The 21,465-nt window shown below is 36.9% G+C and overlaps 1 protein-coding gene across 4 annotated transcripts in view; it reads right to left on the bottom strand.

Moving 5' to 3' along the window:
* Nucleotides 1-21,465, bottom strand: part of RELCH (RAB11 binding and LisH domain, coiled-coil and HEAT repeat containing) — a 78,946-nt gene that overhangs the window by 51,693 nt on the left and 5,788 nt on the right. For all 4 annotated transcript variants that reach the window (XM_055798625.1, XM_055798624.1, XM_055798627.1 and 1 more), the window contains exons 2-7: nt 11,574-11,663; nt 3,306-3,377; nt 3,142-3,197; nt 2,909-3,022; nt 885-1,088; nt 702-793 (exon numbers count right to left, since the gene is read on the bottom strand). In XM_055798625.1, coding sequence (XP_055654600.1) covers nt 702-793; nt 885-1,088; nt 2,909-3,022; nt 3,142-3,197; nt 3,306-3,377; nt 11,574-11,663 — 628 coding nt within the window. The remainder of the gene's footprint in view (nt 1-701; nt 794-884; nt 1,089-2,908; nt 3,023-3,141; nt 3,198-3,305; nt 3,378-11,573; nt 11,664-21,465) is intronic.

Below are 21,465 nucleotides of genomic sequence, written 5' to 3'. Positions count from 1 at the left end.
CACCGAGACACAAATTGTCACGAGAAAGAACTATGTGGGATGCAAAACTTAAAATACTGTAGTGGTGAATTATTACATACTATCCCACCTGGTTTTGAATTGGTAAATAAGCAAGTCAATAAAGCCACTTAAAAATTATGCACTTGCCCATATGTTGTATTGGTTCACTATGAGGAATCTGTACATGTAAGAGGAATGGCACCTTACAGCTTACAGAATGATATACTTTGACCAAACTTTTAAAGTCTCTGTTTTTTGTGGTTACTAAAGATACTGTCATTTCTACTAGTCTTGTTCTGCAGAAAGAAAAACTGTGTTGGAGTCATTCAAACAAACATCTTTCTAACAGTGTTTGAAGCTCTCCACACCATTGTAATGAGGAGGGAAATAAAGTTGACTGAAGAGAAAACCTACACAAAACCCATCATAACTAATTCTGTTTTCAAATAAATAAATTAAGAAGTTACACTGAAAGAACAAAACAGATTACAAAATTAAGTGATGTAGGTAATAAAAGGGAATTAGTTTGAAATCTCTTCCTTTTTCTAAATCAAATACCACATATTACAAAGGAAACACTGCCCTGCTTTGAAGAACTCCTAGTAATTTTATAGGCTGTATGTTTTCACATATATGCTAGAAAAACATTGACAAGTTATTCCAACATTTATCAGCAGTCAAGCAGATTGATAAGTACATACCTCTCAAGTCTTTGGATTTGTTCCATCAAACACCATTTCTCATTGTTTAACACACTAATTTGATCTTCTAATTTTTGCACTATTAAACATTGCTAAATACAAGATAGAAACAAAACAGTTTAGTACAATAAAGTTAAGTAGTACTGCAAACAGCTGAAACGCTCCTTCTATACAAACTCTTACTTCTATTGACTGTGGCGTTGTTTCAAATACGGGGACGCTCCCAAGTACAGGAGTAGCAGTCTCTAGCTCATCATCTTCTACACCAACTGACACATCTACCACATCTCTTGCAGTAACATGATGGTTTCCAAAGTCACGATAGAGTTGTAACAGGTCAGGAGGTTTTGGAATGTTCAATCCTACATCATCCCAAAGTTCAAAGTCCTTCAAAGGAATAGAAGAAACTAAAGCATACAATATACTTCATTTTCATTTCTCTTCCACATTTAACTGCAGGTCACACAACAGCAAAACAATCGTGTCAAGATTGCACTGCAGTAAAGGACATGAAAGCTTAAGTCAGATAGCAGGAAACAAAAGTACAAAAAGGATCTGTTTCAAGACCCAACACATTTCCACCCTAAAGGCAGCTCTAGGTAATACACTAAAACTTCCAAAAACACACAGATCACAGATTTCCTTTTTTCTAGTACATAAACACTTTTGACAATCAGATATAAAGCTAAACAAATTCTAGCAGAAGCCAGTGCAGCTGACAGAAGGCTTTCTACTGATAAGGGTATTGTTTTGTTTCAGTCTCATTCACAAGTACTGGTGTAATTTTCCAGAAGCAAATAGCTCTGTAGATGACCAATAGACAGGGTGCATGTTCTCAGTGAAATGTAGGCATAACTGTATTAATTATGTAGAGGTGTAAACAAAACTCGGGCCTCCTGTCTCAAACCATCACTGTATCTCCTTCCTTTTCTCATTGACATGTTACCATCCTATATTATTACAAGATTATTTCATGTCTGTATATATAAATAAGCATGTGCACTGTTGTACAGAAATTGCGATTGTCTCTTGAACGACAGTAAATATTTTAATTCCCCCCTGCCCCTCCCCACACTGTTCACAATTTTCCCTGTAATTTTCCCAGTCTGGTTACAAACACGTATTTGAAGAAAGATTCTATTCTGAAAGAATTATATGAATAATCTAGAAAAAAAAAGTGCATTCTATATGTTAATTGTACTATGTTTATACTTCTTAGAATTAAGAATTTTACCAAGGTTTTTTGCTAATTTATCTCATGACATAAAAGATCTTCAGTTAAGAATATATAAAAGGTAAGGCTAAATTATTCCTCTTTTCAGGGCTGTATCCACACAAGTATTTGTATGAAACCTAGCACTGTTGAAGTCAAATCTTAAGTGGATGATTCAGAAATTTTATTTAACAACCCATTTTCTTTACAGATTATGACACAAATTATAGGAAAAACATAGGAAGACTAGTTATAGATAGAACTGGTTGATATTCAATATTTAATTCTTCTGGTAATATTCCAGTTTTGTGCTGAATATATTATATTGCCTGTTGATGTTACTGGTTGTTTTATTCACCTAGAAACAGTGAGAATGTAACATTTGAAGAACTTTTTTCCCATGAAATGCAACTTGACAGAGACAGAAAACTGATCATCTTAAGAAAAATGCATCAAAGCACAGATATGTTTGGAAATATCTAAGGTAACACCTTATTACCAAGAGCTTCTCTAATACTGTGTTTAATGCCACAGTATGATTAAGTAAACTCATACGCATATATTTGCTCAGGAGATGACAACCAATGAGTATATTGTACATCCTGCACAAATCAACTAACCATGATTTAAGGAAAATATTACATTCGAAGTTCTACTATATCCAGATCCTGAAGTGTAAATGAAAAGGTGTCCATCAGAATCCAGGAAAGTCTCTAAGTACCTATAACTCACAATATTTTTCTTCTTGTTTTGCTTCCTTCAAAGAATTCTGCATTCTGCCTCCTTCCTATAAATTTTGGGAAAATAATCCTCAAAGTACTGTGTTTGCAAACCCTGCTTCATATATGCAAATGCTAACCCATTTGACTCTTAGAATACTCATATGTAAGAAGTGAACAACGTGCACAAGAAATAGCATTTAAGTTCACTTCAGCTTATGACAGAATCACAATAGGGAAAGTAGCAATGTAAAAATCCCACAAGAAAACTTTACCTGATCATGATTTTCATCTGAAAATGTTATTGATGTGAGCTTGTAACTATTCTTCAATAAAAATTCATTAACTAGGAAGTTTAGAGCTCTTTTCTCAAGAGGTCTGATTGGCTCCTGGAAAAAAAAAACAAAACCAAAACAATACACTACATCGTTGATTCATCCTCCTTCCAGCTATGGAAGCATATCTTTCTTAAAGTCCATGCAAAGCTCAGTTATCACCAGCCACCTACCTGAATTTCAGGACTTGATTTATAATTTTTTCGTTCCTGCAAAGGAACTTCATTTTCTGGGGAGGAAAAAAAAGTAACTAAATTTTACTCTTTCACACAGGATAAGCTCAGCTACTTCTACATTGTTCAAAGTAGAGACTTAAGAAAAGGTTTATGTACACCACCTGCAGCCTGAGTCAGGTTGGCTCGGAGGGCCTGTATGGTCTCCTTGGCTTTCCGTAGTTCAAACTCCAGGACTGGACAGGGATTTGGATTAAACACACACAGGCATCCAACCAAGGCAAGGGAAACAAAAATAAAATATAAAAAGCAAGGATGGGTGTGAAAAAAAATATACAGTTTGTATTAAACTGAAAGCATGCAATCTTTATGGAACTTATGAACACATGCAGCAGAGTTGGTCTGAAAGCAAACTGGTGAACATTTTCCATAGTTTCATTTGCCTTAAGTTACCTAAAGCAAAATTTCAAGCTGTCTGACAAGGACTCGCTGGAGGGTTTTGGGGTCTCCTTTTCTGTTTTTTGCTTGCTTTTAACTTTACACATTACTGGGAAATGCTTGTTATTTCTTCCCCACTCTCACAATCAGTGGATACTGTCAAATATTTTGATTTCTTAGGGCAAAGAGAGTACGTGGGCAACATACGACAGATCTAAATGAAGCAAATACATGCTAGCAGCAGAGGAAGCTGTCTCCATGTAGCAAAACTTAAACCATGAAGTGAATGTATGGTCCCATTGAGACTACAGATTGTTTTTAAAAACTGAAATTTTAGTAGTTTAAATGGCAGAGCTTGAAACATGCTTTATTTTACTGCTAAGGATAATTTCATTTTAAATCTCTATTTTAAAATAGTGGAGTTTTGAGTATACCCTAGAGTTGATTATTATTTTGAATTTAGTTGAATGCATTTAAGAGATGCACAAGACAAAAAAAAAAAAAAAGCAAAATAAGCAGCTCTACTATAGTACTTAGAGAGAAGCTTGAAACAGAAGTCTTTGCTCCATTTTTCTTAAAAGTTTCCAGTGATTCTAGACTATACAACACTTTTAATGATTTAAAGTCAGCTTTGGAGATCAAAGAACATGTAATTCTAGCTGCTGTTACCACCTACTCTAGCTGCTCTACCTCCCCATGTCCCTGGTCACTGTTACGTGCTTCTCACGTTCCAATGTTTGCTCCAAAAAGGGCCAGCAGTGCTTTGTTCACACTCAAATTTCATGTGTTTTGGTGTTGAGGTCGTATGTATACTGTGGCTTCAAATTTTAAACCCCTGTACCTTTACAAAACATATAGTAATTATTCTTTCTATAGCTATAGCCACTTACAGTTAGAGCATCTAAGGGCACCTATTTAAGGAATTACCAGATAATTACACGCATTTCATTAATTCTCAGATTAATCTAATCACAGTTACATATACAGTCACCAGAAGGAACGATTCTTGTACTTAACCAGAAGAGACAACCACAGAAAAGCTACCATACTGAACTGTTAAACTATTCTAAATAGATTATCTAATGTTTACTTTATTCCCATGCAAAAGTAAAAATGTTGTAGCTGCTTTTAATAAGAAAATGTTAATGTGATTTTTAATCATCACTGGAAACAGTTTAACGTGGCATTTTGAAATATTTACACAGAGGACAATGCATGGCAGAACCACTGCATTGGCTTTTGCTTGTAAGAAATGCTACTGAAGACTGCACATAAAACAGTTTCCTCTTTTGCACATCTGTTACAAAGAATCTTTTGATAATCAGCATGCATGGAAAAACAGATTCACTCAGTTTGCATTTATTCATAAAAACTAGGGTACACCACATTGGCTACATGAAAGTAACTTGTTTGATGCACAGAATTTTACTGCAGCAATACAAAAGCGCAACTGAGGATACAATGAAGAAAATATGTAAAATCTCTCTAGTATTCAGCAATGCTGATCTGCAAATACTTCTGTGCAACAAAGTTAGAAAATGCTCTTGTAGTAAAGTATCTAATCATTTTAGCACTTCCTTGCGTTTGAGTTACTAATTCACAGTTAGGATTCTAAGTTGTAAGCTACTAATTTTTTAGGTTTTGAAAATTGTAAAGAATTCAAATTAAGTAATTCTTCTGATGCAAATGACTGTATGTTAACATTTTATTCTTGTAAAATACTTTCAGAGACCAGAACAGTTGCAGATCAGGAGTGCCCTGCACTAGAATGATATAAATAATGAAAAAAGGTTAGAAAAACAACACAAACTAGAAAAACTCAGGAATCCCATTAAGGAAAATAGGAATAAGACATGTCTGAAGGCATAGAAAGCCAAAAAACTCATGTCAGACAAACCCATGTCAGACGGCAAGAATTACTTTTTAGTGAACTGTCATGATGCTGAAAATTCTTGGAAGCCATTAGGACTTTATCCATTCAACCTTAAAAGTAGATTACTCTGCTGCATGTTTCTCTGTATACAGTGGAAGATCCTGGACACAGTATATCTGAGAAGTTGTCACCTTGCAGCATGTCACAACAGCCACATAATTCTACTACAACACAGCATTGTTACAGTTACACCTCATCTCCTAGCCTTACTAACGCCACCATTGTAATTGCCACCACAGAAACCTTGATGTATCTGAGTCAGTCACAAATTTAGCTTTTATTTGAAGAAGTTTGTTTGCAGGTTTATTTTATAAAAGCATAAATACTTGTAAATAGCTACAACATCATTTCACCCAAATTTTAAGTTACGATTAAAAGCTTTTTACTTTAGAGGCTATACTAAAATGCAATCTTCTGCCAGAATACATAATGATTTTTAACTCAACACGTGTACTAATGAAATCAAGACCAGAAATCCCCATCTGTTGATGATACACAACATTCTCTGAAATAAAAAAGCGATCCTTTCCTTATAACCATTATCAAGTACTGACTTTTAAAATAAGTGACCTGATCTCTCTCTCTCCCAGTCTCCTGTTGTAAAGCTTTTGTAACTTAGAGAAGTTAAGCCTTCAAAAGCATTGATAAAGCCAGCTGAAGTTTAACTGCATGCTTGACTGAACTGATAACATGTATAACTCATAGAACTTGGTGAAAGGAGCTGACACGCCTTAAGAATGATCCACAGAAAAGTTTTGCTGCAGACAGCCTAGGAAAGGGAAGAACCAAATTGATTCTCCTTTACATCAGCAAAGCAAAGAACAGAAACTTAGAACTCTGAGGTTCAGTAATCTTCCTGCAAGGAAAAGGCATTTCTGAACAATCTGTTTTGCCTTAGGGGAGAAAACTTTCAAATTTAAGTAAAGTCTCTTGCTTTTTCTTTTTATAAAGAGCTCAAATCACTACAGCTACCATTCTGGAAAAAAAAAAAAAAAAATTCCTTAGACTCACTTAAAAGAGCTGCACATTTCAAGCAAGTAACTAAGCGTCAGACCAAGATTTGCAGATTATCAATTCTTAAATGTTTCAGTTTTCATGCAGCTAATCTAATACACCTTAAATGATTAGTGCATATGAGGAGTGGGTAGCTTGTTTGCTCAGCTTTGAAATTTAAAAATGAAGGTTTTTCAGGGAACTTATTCTATTCACTCACATTTATTAATGACTTCATAAATTACTGAACCATAGATTAAGAAGTTAGCTATAAAGATTACAAATTGCAATTTGAGATCTCTGCTTGTTCAATATCCACGTGAACAGCAGTCTTGTTGGGTCAAAGCCAAAAAGCTGAAGAAATAAACAGTAATTCTAAAAATTTTCAGTCCTTGCTTTTGTATAAGAAGTATTTTTTTCAAGTATACTAGAATTTTACATTCTACATCTGAATTATCTTGTCAGACTTTTGTGTACTTCAGACAAGAGCAGAAAGGTAGTTCTATGTTGTGAAGCCACTATATGACATTTTGACATTTTCTATTAAAAGCAATTCTCCTTTGAAGTATCAAGGGCCACTGTGCTTACCTACCTTTCCTCATATTCAGATATAACTGACAATTTTTATTTGTTTCTTAACTGTCATCTCAATTTCTTCCTCCTTGTAAAGTACCAAATGTCCTAAATTATGCCCTCTAAAACACGTATGACATCTCATTACGTTTGATGGATTTGTTGCATACATTTTTGAGTCAATGGGAAGAAATTTAAATTCTCTGACTACAGTTGCAACAAAGCTACTGTCACAACATACTTCAAGACCTGATGTTTCCCCATTCCCACTTCCCTGACACAAGCCCTAAGAAGAAGTGACCATAGTTAGTCAGCGTGAAACACTTCAGGACGTAACGCAAATAGACCTGAACCAGAAGGTTGTACTACAGCACGAGAGATGACTATCAAGCTACAAAAATTATGATCAGCAAGAGAGTTTATGAGCAAACTAACAGAAAACTTGTTATCATTCTAATAGTTGGAAGCCAACACTTGACTCATTAGCCTCATTAAAGCCTTTAAGTTAATGAGACAGGACCAGCTACAAAGAAGACCTGAACTACAGCACACTCATCTTCAGGTTCAACCCTTGAAGACTACTGACCTGGAAGGAAATTATGGAGGCTAACAACTGCTTAATAGGGGTTAAGACAGGAGATGAGAAGACAAAACCAGATTCACTTCCAGGATGAAGAAATGTTAGCAAGTGGTTGTTGTATTACAAATGTCTGTTGTGTTTTGGTATTTTGTTTGTTGTTTTTTTAAGACTCTCCTCTGATTTTGATTGCACAAAAGTAATAGTACTTATTAAAACACATAAACAAAAAGGCTCTATAAAAAGCAGAAAACTGTCAACCTAAGCCTAGATAGATGAAATCCTCAAAAATAATCAAATGTTTTTTGAACTTGTCTCTTCCCTTAAAATCCTGACAGGGACAGTATTTTATTCTGCTAATCAGAGATACATAGTCTAGCCAGAAATCAATGCTAATGCAGGGAGACCTAAGAACACAAATTATTTAAATGGTTATGAGAATTTTATGATCACTGAAAACTCAACATTGCGTTTTTAAAATTACCAGGTTCTCAGAACAGTAGGTGTCAAAGGCAGGTTCGCAATACTAAGTATTTTGAATTATGGAAAGTAGGGGGTTTAGATCACAAACATACTTGCGCACACAGTCAATTTAAGATGTGGCAGAAGATTCAGTTCCTTAGATTGAATGTCAGATGACCTATTTACCAACCAAATGTTGTGGGTAGTTGACTTCAAGTTAGGCATATCCCTATTCCACAGGAATAGAACAGGTTTTTCGCTCTTCTTTTTATGAAAATGAGTATTTAGATGTTTACTAAGCCTAATAAATCCTTCAGTACTGAATTTCTCTTAGCGCCAACTGTTTTGTTTCAGCGTGTAATACATGAATTCAGATGCAAGACTTATTAGTCTTATAGAACAAGTTGTTTCCATCTAGCAAATTGCAAGCTTTAAGGACACATTTATTTTTTGAAACTTTACAGATTATATATGTATTATACGACTAGTTACACAGCGCTCTACATTTACGTTAAGATCAGGAGATACAGGAGAAAACATGTTTTCTGAATTGCAGTTAGGTTTGTCATGCTCATTGACAACCTGACTGGCTTTTATGACTTGCACCTTTTCAATCAAGCTGATAATATTATAGAAGAGACTGACTTAGCTTCCTTAGACCAGATTTCACAAGTGACAAGTTCACACCAACTCTTCAAAACACGTTTGCTTCCAGGCCAGATTTTGATTGTAACACCAGATGGACTGAACTGGGCTAAGAGATCTGAAATACTGAAATTAATTTCAAATGAGTCTTTCTAGTTATTTCCAGGGATTTCTGGATTGGTAAAATAAAAAAAATATAGCAGCGAAGTCTAACACCATCCATAACAACAAAATATGATGGCTTTGGATGGTATACATGCAGTTTTTGATTTGGTACTTTCTAACATTGACATGGCATAAAAGTATTTGTAACTGTATGTGTTATAACTTCAGTTTTAAAGACCTTCTGACTTGGGACCAGCTTCTTTTAGTGACTGATGTGCATCTATTTCCTATCCTTCATTTGACTAGGGAATTGATATGGAAATCATGGATTCTGTCCAAACAGTAAAAAACAAAGATAAGAGCATGAGAAAGGCATTTACAAAAAGAAACTATTCAAACTGCACTCTGAGAACTATCAAAAGAAAAATACAACTATCAGATCATGGCCTCATGCTTTCACAAAGATTACAAATTTATCTCCGAAGCATCAAAGCTCTTTGCTGAAAGACTGAGAAGAAATAAGCAGGATGGACTACAGTTACGTTTCAAAGAGCATTTGCAGCTAAGAACTACTTCAAAAGCAGAAATTATAAGCCAAAGTTTGTTCAAAGGAGGAACTGGATATGAAAAGGTTTTAAAACCTCTACTGACTTTTTTTAATGTGCAAATTAAATACTTATCAGTTTTATGAAGTTTATTCTCAGGTAGATGGTTTTAAACAGAATTGAGGCAAAAGATTTTAAGCAACTCTAACTGAACCAGAATTTTAAGAGTAGAAATAGGATATTCTGGAAAACTTCAAGTATTTACAAACATCCAGAAATATTATCTGGTCTTGCTTTGTTCAAGTTCTTACATCACTTTAACAACTTTTCGAAAAAACTCTAAAGGAACACAGAAATTTAATGTAAATATCATGCCATATGATTTGTTTGTCTATTACATATGACAGTGGTCAATTAATATACTGTAATCTTCAAAAACCTGTATTTATTTTTGGATTTACTTAATTGAATGTAGTATTTTATTTTAGAATATATTCATTTCATACTGCAAGTAATCAATATTTTGTCATTAATGTTCCATCAGAAGATTAATGGTTCTACTGGATGTCAATTCTGACTGGTCTTTATTTTCTATAGGCATCTTTAATCCAACTCAGTTCCTTAAGACAGCTCCAAGCAAAGATCAGACTAGCTCTCTCAGTAATACTATTGCCAAGAAAGATTGACTAGAAACAGGAAAAGTCTACCAAGATGATGAAAAAATTAAAATTTTCAGAATTTGCTTGTTTCCTCCAGGACACAATTCAGAAATACTTGGGGTTCCTTAAACACATGTTTCTTAGAAGATTAGCTGTGTATTTACAACTATTGCCTCCTTGAAACCGACTACGTATATTGAAAAAGACAGCAATTACATAGTAACAAGAATCCAGAAGTTTCCATATAAATTGAAGAACAGTAAGTACCTATAGTTCCATACCAGAGTACCAAAATACCTGAATCTCCTTCATGTTCATGAATTTAATCCAGTCCTTGTAACCTCAGAAACACTGACCGGGTAAGAAAAACAGACTTTTCCCAACACTTTTGTTTCTTCTCTCTGGGTCAATACTGATTGCCATTTCAGACTGATCAAGAGAGGAAATTTTAGAATCAAGATCCTTTTCAGAACTGTGTTTCACCAGCCTTTTCTTTGCATAAGAACATGACAGTGTTTCTGCTAGGATGAACCATGGTGGTTCAGAGCAGAGACAACAGCATGGAAGAGACATAGCAGCTTGCATCACTTCAGGTTTCGTAAAGCTGAACTATGTGAACAAAGGTCACAGCATGGACAACCTTCATGTGCTCATGATATTAAACACCATTAACTGACAAGAACTGAACAGTTTTATGTGGCAGTTTCTAGAGAGCTTTTATGGGTTTCTCTACAGCAGCTGTGAATAACAATCTCTGAATTTAGAGAAAAGCCTGGATTAGAGAAACATGGCTCACATACAAAAGAGATTATAACAAGAATCTCAAATATAAGAGAAAAGCAGTCTCTGCCTTTAGTGAGGTAATCATAAATCCTGAAATTATAAATGCCACAGGTTCCTAAGTTCAGAACAATGGCAAGAGTAAAAAACCACTGTCACATCTTTGAAAGAATCTTCTATAATCAAGAAGTCAAATGGGAGAGAGAAAAAGCTCTGCTCTACAATTAAGATGTGTAGCAAAGACTCTTTATGGAACTAAGAAAATCTCAAATTTACTCTGGGTTTGGTAATGCTCATTTGATGTACACATAAGCTATAATTACGAGGTGACTTGATAAAGATCTTTAAATCAGAAAGCTATCACCCATGTAGAAGTCACAGACTGCTACACAGAATATTTTAGCATATGTTTCAACTTAACAGTAGTAGTCAGTAAGCAATACCAAGATACCGTTCTATTGTCAAAAACTGGGCACAATCTTCAAGTATACTGCTTGCTTCTACCTTGGTGGCATCTGGAATCATGCAGAAGTACACCTGCCTGCTATTACTGATGTAAATATTCAAAGTGTCTGAAACACAATTATATTGTTAAGTGACTAGTTAAACAACCACAGTGAAATCTTAGCTTCAGCAATGTTCATTTAAATATACTTATGCTAGAAACAAGTGAAACTGTGAAGTTAGCAATCTATGATTCCTAAATCATACAAAACACTTACCTGCCACTCTTTCATCTGTTTCCCTATTGCCATCATCAGAGTATCTTGCAAAATCTAAGGAATCAAGAGTACTGATGCTTCCGGTACGATCTTAAGGGGGACAAAAAAAAAAAAGAAAAAAAAAAAATCAGAAAAAATCCTGAAGAGTTGACTGGCTTTGATAAAGTCAAAACATGTAATTTCAGAAACTGTTAATCAAAGTCTAAGTTAAGTGTTCTGCAAGACTGAAATTCTACTGCATTTTGTAAGTCTGCCCCTTTTAAGTAAAGAGTATGTCAAGAGTACTGAAAAAAACACAGCATTCAGCAAGTTCAGTGAATAGACACTAAAAAATTCACCCTTGCTCCCCACAAAAGGCAGCATTTCTACCCTGTCCACAGCAGATGAGGAGCAGTGGCAGTGGAGCACTTTGCTTTTCAACAAGAGCTGAAGACCTTTGCTTAGACACGGTGGTGGATGTTGGTGAGCACGCACAAGAAACCAGACAGATACAAACTGTTCTGCAAAAAAAAAATCAGGCAGTTCTGTTCCCACTTTACAGCAACCTGTAAAGTACCTCAAATATGCAAACTCCTTTTCCCTTTTTTAGTATTTTAATTGATGTTAACATGACCAAATACTTCTACATATTTCCTGATCTAGCTATCAACATCAGTACATACCCATTTAATACATTGTTTACTAAGGAATGCATTACTTCACAAAACTAAAGCAAATTAAGTACAGCTTATGCTATTGCAGGTATCATTTTCACACTCCAGAATTAAGTTGTTAACAACAAAAAAAAATATTCAATAAATTCAGTAACCAGCGTAAGTTTTTGATCTGACCTTGATACCTTTCATTTCAGGAAGGGGAAAAAAAATTAAAAATGCAATTATTATAAATTCAGGTCTGTTGAAGCACACATTCACCTTTTGTTAGAAAAATGTGCAAAAAAGTTACCCAATGACAGAGCCCAAAGTACATAGAACACCTTCCTAACACATGCTGAAATTATATTAAGTAACTTAGTATCTATCCCCTCCTTTTGAAATTAATTTCTATGCAGGACTTCAGAAATAATTTTAATTAGAGCTGTTGTCATATTAACAAAGAACAAATTCCATAGGGCTGTCAAAAAGCCTTGTAACTGTTGGTGGAAATAGAAGCAATTTCATCACTTGTCAATCAAATTCTGTTCTGACTAACATCACAGAAAGTATTTAAATCCCCTCCCAATTCTGCATTATGTGGGGGAAAAAAATTAATCTATTAACGAGTTCCTTTTTTGTACATTTCAGCCAAAGCTCTCCCTTAAGGTATTGTGACATCCTCTCTACATACAGGCCACATAAGAACACCTGGACTGAGACTGATGAAAGCATCTACACTCACCTGAAAAGCCACACAGTACTAAATTCTAGCTAGCTGACTCTAGCTCAGTTACACAGTACCAAAATTAAAGTGCCTGGAAACCCTAACTTGCCTGTTTTATGGACATCAAGTATATGATAGTATACAGTTTATATTTAATCACATTCTTTTTCCCCCGTAACTATGTTTGGTCATCCAGGCAATGAAACAGACTGTTGCTCCTCAATGAGTCTCTACTCGGTACTTAGTTTTAAAACTCACTGTTCATTTGCAGGTTCTGGTCTTACCTACTGCATTTTTTCCAGACATTAATCTGATTTAATAAGTCTCTCTAGGCTATTCTATAGCACTTAGCAGCTTAGTACAAACTCTTATTTTTACAGCATCTTTGCAAAATGGACTGTTGTGAAAATAAACCAGATTTTATACATGGGAAACCACATTTAGAGTGGTTAAGTTCAAAACTAAACATGAATTTTACATGCACAGCGTGAAAGCCTTCAGAGCTGAATTTTCAAAACACCTGACATCGTGTTCAGTAAGTATTGCTCAAATTTATTTCATTGGGAGCTGTAACATCATTTTTTGAAATCAAATTCAAGACTAAAGTTAAAGAAACAGACAACATTCAAACAGAGATCTCAATGAAAAGCTGATGTTTAATAAAAGTGACCCAGTCTCGTATATGGCATTACCATGGCAAAAGCAGAAAACAACTGTTTCTTCCTGCAGTCTTGCCATGTTTGCAGATCATTTTTATATTTCTTTTATGAAGCAGGTAACATCAGAGAAACAAAGCCCAAATTTTTCAGGTGAAGTCAACCACATCATAATTGTTGAAGCATCAAATCCATAAACACCAAAACTTTTTTCATGTGATTAGTGGCATATTTTAGAGGCAAATGCTCTCCCCCCACAACTGATAAAACAAACCCAGCCATAAACCGCAAGCTTATTTGCCAAAGCAATCAGAAACTTCTTGAAAAAAAAAACAGTTGTCTCAATAAAAGCTTGGGGTAATCAAAGTCTGTATCAGGATGTACACAACAGAAGCCATGTAAAATCGTACCAGCAGCTATAAATCCAACACTTCACAGACCCTAACCAGTGAACATCCATCAGTTTTACAACCTTAACGGTCCTTACAGAAACTAAGTAAAACCAAGGGGGTTTATGATATTAACGCCTAGAAACTGCCTCAAGCACAACATCTACATGCACAGCAGCAGTTCATAGGGTTGAAACTTGTACATTCATCATTCAGATTTCTCATCATTACAATGTTCATGATAACAGCAAACATCTGACACACTCTACATACAGGTTTGCATTATAAAGAGACACAAATACCTGGATTGAGATTGATTAAACCAAACAAAAATGTGCTGAGGAACACCAGCCTCGTGGTCTGTTTCTTGCTGCCAGTATTTCCCTCTCTCAATAATGCTGATCCTCCTTCCCATTACAAAGGTACCTGCCCCAGTTATCACCATCCCCCAAGCATGCTGTCATTACTAAACCAAGCCATTTTGGGTGCTAGAAGTCATTATGTCCACAGTGTTAAATCTGAAGATAAGGTTAAAAATGAGAACTGTCTTTATGTAGCGCATAGGTGGAACCTGAACCTACGCAGAGAACTGCGTACAGCTCTCCAAATAAACACAATGGAACTGTAACAGAGACAACTGTATATGCACGCAGGCTGAACAGCATCTTCTAGTTGAGTGTCCCACTAGATGATAAATACTGCAGAACTCAAGCTGGGAAATCATACCTTCCATAACACAACTCAACTAAATGGTTAGCTGGAATAATGTAACAAGACTTCTACTACTACTTTGCTATAGGCTACTGCCTTTAAAATATGTGGTACAGCTGCAGAAGTGGCTCCTGCTGCCAAGGTAAGAGCCACCCATGCTGAAGCACTTCAGCTGAGATGTCTCCTGGCCAGACAGGGTCAACAGGCATCAATGAATCATCGGTGCTAAGGTTATACTCTGCCAAGTCCCAGCTATGGGGAAGGCAGAAAGCCCAGTCACAGACACTGTTGCACTGCCACAGCTCCCACTGAAGCAGGGATTTCAAGCAGCAGGGAAGGAAGCTACGTGGGAACTGCTCCCTCTGCCTTCAGTGCTGGTGCAGCTATTTGTTTCTGCTGCCCACATGGAAAGATGAGCTTCCACCTCAGCCAGGCGCAGTGAGGTCCAAATGGCAGCTCCCCCCCCTTGCACTCATACTGCAAAGCTTGTAGTGCCACACGGCCCGTGCCTGGGCTACACCAGAGTCTCTGCCCCAAGGCACAGCTGCTGTGGAGCCAAGGCTGAGAGGAAAATGGATAAAGGGACCTGCTGCTTCTATCAGCTGCCACAGCAGCTCTAGTGACCTGAATCTTGCCCTGCTGGGACTAGGCGAGATGAATTCTGGAGCCATTACTGCACAACATATTGACATTTCTCAAGGAACAGTTAAGCGCTGCACAGGAACTGAGACAGTGAGCTTAAACAGCAAAGAGGGATTTCTGGCAGAGCGTACTAAGGTATCAGCCATGGGATAACAAGGTGAGAAGAGAAAGCTAAATGAGACAGTTGACTGAAAATATCACCCAGGAAGGTGAGGGTTGGCAAACCTGCCAGATATATCAACAGTAGAGTCATGGCACACATGTGCTGCCTGGCAGGGCTGTGCTGAAGGCTGCCCAAAGCTGAACAGTGGCAGCCCCCCCATCACTTCACCTACCTAAAATGCCACTGTGGGGGTAACTATATCTGTTGCCTTACTCCTTACCACTGTCTTCATAGGCAGTCATCAGCAGAGGTTTATCTCCTAAGACTAATGCCACAATCCAGACAATCATGGAATAACATAACCTCCAACGTTATGCTTCCATAATGGATGTACCTGCTCAGCAAAAGATCAGAGGGTGAAAATGGTACCTCCCTGGTGGCAACGCAACAGCCTCATTCACCAGGAGAACGAGCAGGGCCGTTTGAAGGACAGTAACTGGCAATGGAAGGGCTGTGCTCAGCCATGTAGCTCACCTGAGGAATGTGAAACCACCATCTTTCTGAAGCACAAATGGTTGTACTCCAGTACAATGAGTGGAAGTATTTCAACTAAAGTCTTCAGAAAAGAGAACTACTTTCTGAACTGAAAGGGGAAAAGAAAAATGCTATTTTTTTACAGAAAACAATGTATATTTCTTCACTTTTATTTTTATTAATAAAAATCATAAATCTTAGGTTTGAGTTATTTGGCAAGGAATAACAAAGCAGAATCTTGCATGGGGAAACCGCCGAAAAGGAAGTATACTTTGGCTGAATTCTGTTCCTTTTCTAGAAAAAAACCTCGATGTGACACACCAGTGGGAAGGCATTTTGATGTCATGACATGCACATTCTTATCAACAGTCTTCTGTGCATGGATTTTATACCTTCTCTAGCATTTCTGAATTAAAACATTTTTCTTTTTAATCAGCAATTCCTTTCTGTAAAAGCTTTCATAGAGAATAGTGAAAAAATAATGCTGTCCATTTCATGTCTCAGAAATTGTAAAACACCACAAGAACAATTTTGACAATCAGGTGTAAACAACTCCAGAAAGGCATCACTGCAATATGGAAGAAGAGGGTGCCATAGGTGCACAGAAAACAAGTGAAATAGGCTTAGGCTTTTCGTAGTTCATACTAGTGAAATGCCAGGAGACAGATTGGAATAGCAAAGGAGAGACTACGTATAGTTCTTGTCTCTTACCTCTACCACTGGAAGAGCATTAAAAAAATCAGAAAGTTAAGATTCATATTATATACAAAAAGCTAAGAAGCTTTTTAATCAACTTTTTGGAAAATGCAATGTTTTTAATTTCATTTGTGAAGTTAGAAATCAAGTTCATCACCATGTTTTGCTTATTAACTTATAAAATCTTTTAAAATATTGCTTCACTCCAGAAGAAAGGTTTAATTCTTTTATTATTCCTAGAACTGTCACCTGTATAACATGCAGATTTCTGCTGACAGCTTCTGTTCCCTAGGCATATTCAGCTTTAACTATATAAGGAGGAAAATGTACAATAATCTAAAAAAACCCTGATAAATCCCTTCTACTGACATACGGTTAAGTTTCATTCATTCTGATGGTAAAAGCAGTTTATTTTTATCAGCTTACCTAAAGGGACACCAAGAGGGATCACATTCACCATAGTTTTACAGTACATGAATTAAGCAGAAATAAGTTTCAGTCTTATACAAAAAAAATTATTAAATGATCTTCACATAAGCATAACATCTACACTGATTTTAAAAACTATTAGTTGGTAAAGCAGCCAGTTAGTTGTCGTATTTTCACCAAGATCACAGGAAACCATCATCATGTACTAACAATTAACCAAATGGTGCATACAAAGCCCAAGCACTCTATCTTTTTCCTTGACATTCAAGGAGAAGTAATAATGATACTACCCTTCTACAAAACAAATTCATTTTGCATCTCTAACTAAGTGTTTACTTGTACCGAAAAATACCTGTAACCCTGAAACAAGACTGTTGCTGTATTTTAAGCTGAGGAGCGAAATAGCTGGCTAACCACATTTTAAACTCATCAAATAATTGGCTACTGGAAATCTGGTTTTGATTAACATCCATATGGAGTAAGAAGCAGTGCAAAGTGAATCCCTCCCAAACAAGATCAGAGCAGCTTTCCACCAGATATTCCATATACTAGGACAAAATCTTTCCCAGTTTAAGCCAGGCTTTACATGAATTGTATGGTTACATGCAGGAAGAAACAGCTGTAAGCAGACCTTGTTTAGCAACTGCAAGTGCCTCTTTTGCTCTCCCCCAGATATTCTTACCCAATGAGACCTGCTGAATTTTCAAAGTTGGCAGGTTCTGAAAAGCAGTCCTCAGAGCATCATCAAATGAAAAGGAAACTAAGTTAAGAGTAACATTAACTTTTAAGCTGTCAGAACAATCCACTTACCAATTACCTAGAACGGGCATTCAAGACTACCAGATAATACCAGTCCATGGCGGGCAATCCAAATCAGATTGAAAACAGATGATCAATACATTTGTCTACTTCATATTACTAACAAGCTATGAAAATTCATAGAAAGTATATGAGGGTAAAAACCCTAAAGCTACTTGGAGAAAACTAACCTATGCTTGCTGGCTAAGAACAGCAGGGGAAAAAAGGAAAAAACCCAAACCCCAACAATCACCAGATATGTAAAACAAATACTTTGCAGATACATCGCAGCAAAAAGATAACCTTCTGTCCCATGACAGGAACACAGCAGATGCTCATGAGAAAGATTAAAGTACATGTAGAAAACAGATCTTGCATCCTAGTATAGAAATAACCCAATTCAGTGACTGTGTGTTAAAATACAGATGCACCTGAGCCGATACCATGAAAAGCCATACCAACAACACACTGCTTTTGTGGGGGGCTTACTGCATAGACAGCCTCAGGCAGTATCCAGATTAGCCAGCCCTACACAAAGGCATTTGAATGTTACTGCAGTGAATGCTGAGGTCCAGAGGTATACGACCTTGGGGAAAGCATCAAACCCAGCCTTGCTCCATACATATCTGCTGCAGTGTGCTTGAGCTACCAGAGCTTCCCAAAATAAAAAAAGTTAAGGGAGAAACATGGTATAGAGGTACATCTTCCAGCTCAAGACTCCAGCTGGCTTCAGCAGAAATCAGAAAGCATCAATGCCATCAAAGTCACTCCATATGCTTGAAGTTGCAGCACTGCATTTCCCAAAATGTATCAATTAACTTTCATTACAAGGATCTTTCCATTTTCCACAGTAATCCAGCTTTCTTTTATACTCCCTGACATCAAGCAAAATTGTATCAATCTAATCCTTAAATGGCTGTCTTTGCTGAGGGACTACTTAAAAGTGTATAGATAATACCCATCTTAATTCTGAGGCATTGTATTCTCTCAGTTTTCTTCATATTTCAATTCTAGTCTGCTCCTCTTTCCATGATTTCTATATTTATCTCAGGATAGCATTAAATTTTCCAGTTAAGTGTCCTGATTTTGGCTGGGATAGAGTTAATTTTCTTACTAGTCACTGGTACAGTGCTGTCTTTTGGATTTAGGATGAGCATAATGTTGATAACACACTGATGTTCTTAGCTGTTGCTAAGTAGTGTTTATATGAAGTCAAGGCCTTTCCAGCTTCTCAGGCCCTGCCAGTGAGAAGGCTGGAGGGGCACAACAAGCTGGAAGGGGACACAGCCAGGACAGTTGGCCCAAATTGGCCAAAGGGATATTCTGTACCATATGATATCATGCTCAGTATATAAACTGGGGAAAAGCTGGCCGGGGGTTGCTGCTTGTGAACTGGCTGGGCATCAGTCAGCGAATAGCAAGAAACTGCATTGTGCACCACTTGTTTTGTGTATTCTAATTCTTTTATAATTACTATCATTGTTATCCTCATTATTATTATTTTCTTTCTTTTCTGTCTCATTAAACTGCCTTTATGTCAACCCATGAGTTTTCTGGTTTCCACTCTTCTGATTCTCTCCCCCATCCTGCTGTGGGGGGCAGCGAGCAAGTGGCTGTGCGGTGCCTAGCTGCCAGCTGGGTTTAAACCATGACATTAAGTTTTAACAATGTGTGTCCACATGGATTCTGTAAAGAATTAAAAAATTACTAAAAGGAAAAAAAATTAAAACTAGCAACTGGAGACCATAGCATCTCTCCCATAAGCAGAAGCTGAGAAAGCTGGGGCTGCTGAGCCTGGAGAAGAGCAGGCTCAGGGGACATGTCATGAATGTGTATGGATACCTGAAGAGAGAGCACAAAGAGAACAGAGCCAGGCTCTTCTCAGTGGTGCCCTCTGACAGGCCCAGAGGCAACGGGCACAAACTGGAACACAGGGTGCTCCCTCTGAATGTCAGGAAACACTTTTTCTACTGTGAGGGTGACAGAGCACCGGCACAGGTTGCTCAGAGGGGTTGTGGAGTCTCCATCCCTGGAGATACTTAAAAGCCACCTGGACACAGTCCTGGGCATCCAGCTGTAGTGACCCTGCTTCAGCAGGGGGATTGGACCAGACACCTCCAAAGGCCCCTTCCCACCTCAATCATGCTGTAATTCCGTGACAGTTTTTGCCATAATTTCTCTTACTACAACAGTTTTGTCAAACAACAAACAAACCAGCTGATAGCACACTTTCCCCTCCAATTTCAAACCACGATGAAAAAGTACGTGTTATGTAAATACAAAATTCTTATTCTGGGAGTTTTTACGTAAGAGTATTTCCTTTAATTCAACAGCAAACCAATCAGTTGCGTCACCATCATGCAGCATTATATTGCAGGAAGGGAGGAAGTAAATTGCTTCTCCCCTACAGCGCACCAGGGTAAAGAGTTCGGTATTTCTCAAAGGCTTTTTCAGCTTGGTCTTAAAAAAAACCCCACCAACACCTCCCTCACACCCGCCCCAAACTTTAAATTATTTTTTTGTTTAATTTTTCATCCAACAAAGTCAATATACTTCGTGCTATGTCTCAGGCACATGCATCATAAATAAAAATACAAGGCCTACAACCTTTACTGAATCACTCAAAGTTTTAGCTTATGCTCAAGGAGAGTTCAACTCAGTTTCTCAAACCTGAATCTTTACAATACACTAGAAAATCAAAGACAATACATTGAAGATAAAGAGTTATAACTTTGAACATACAACAGCATATGGTTTTACGACCTGTCTTTATATACTGACAGGAAAAAGACTTCTCATGATATATTTTAAATAGTTCCATATACATAGCTACCTAATTCAGAATTTGTAACAAATCTTAGTTTGAAAGTATGAGAACTTCCTGAAGAAGATTTTTTTCCCACACTTCCAGTAATTCTGGGTTTATATAACACAGAAGTCCAGTATTTACAAATTTTAAATTAACAGAGATGATGGCCTGCACAGCTTCCAACACAGCTGATAACAATACCTTCTTGATCACAACTTCCTTGCAAACACCAGACAAACCTTCTTATATCAGGTAATGAAGCTCATGTAAATTCTGCTCAGCTGAGAGAGTGCTTGCTGGAAATTTTACAAGTCACATCTCCAGTCAAAAAAAAAGATAATTTTCAGAGGAATAAAAGCAATAGGAAACTCAGTATAACATATATGGAACTGAAATTATAAACAGGGGAGCTTAAAGAAGCTTTCAGTGGTTGATTCTGAAATGCAAAGCTCTAGCTAACCTTATTGCTGTTTTCCTTTTTGTCTCACTTCCCTCAAAAAAACTTCTCCTTTTCCTAACAGCAATACCGTCAGAAGGAAATGTGTGCTTCAGCATAAAGCCTGCTTGCTTTGCTGAAGCTTTCAACCAAGCCATGGTTGAACTCACCCATAGTAACTGCGATGCCTATATACAGTTTCACTTCTGCCTTCCCCAACATAGAAAAGTAACAGTAACTAGCCCAGGGGCAGAACAGCAAGTCAGGACTAAAAGGCAGCTAAATTCCCATAGCATATCTGCAAACATTCTAGGAGAACAACAACATGCA

This window comes from Falco peregrinus, chromosome 3, assembly GCF_023634155.1.
Source record: "Falco peregrinus isolate bFalPer1 chromosome 3, bFalPer1.pri, whole genome shotgun sequence".
NCBI lineage: Eukaryota > Metazoa > Chordata > Aves > Falconiformes > Falconidae > Falco > Falco peregrinus.
The sequence above is the reverse complement of the archived record's forward strand: the minus strand, read 5'-3'. Positions and strand labels throughout refer to the sequence as shown.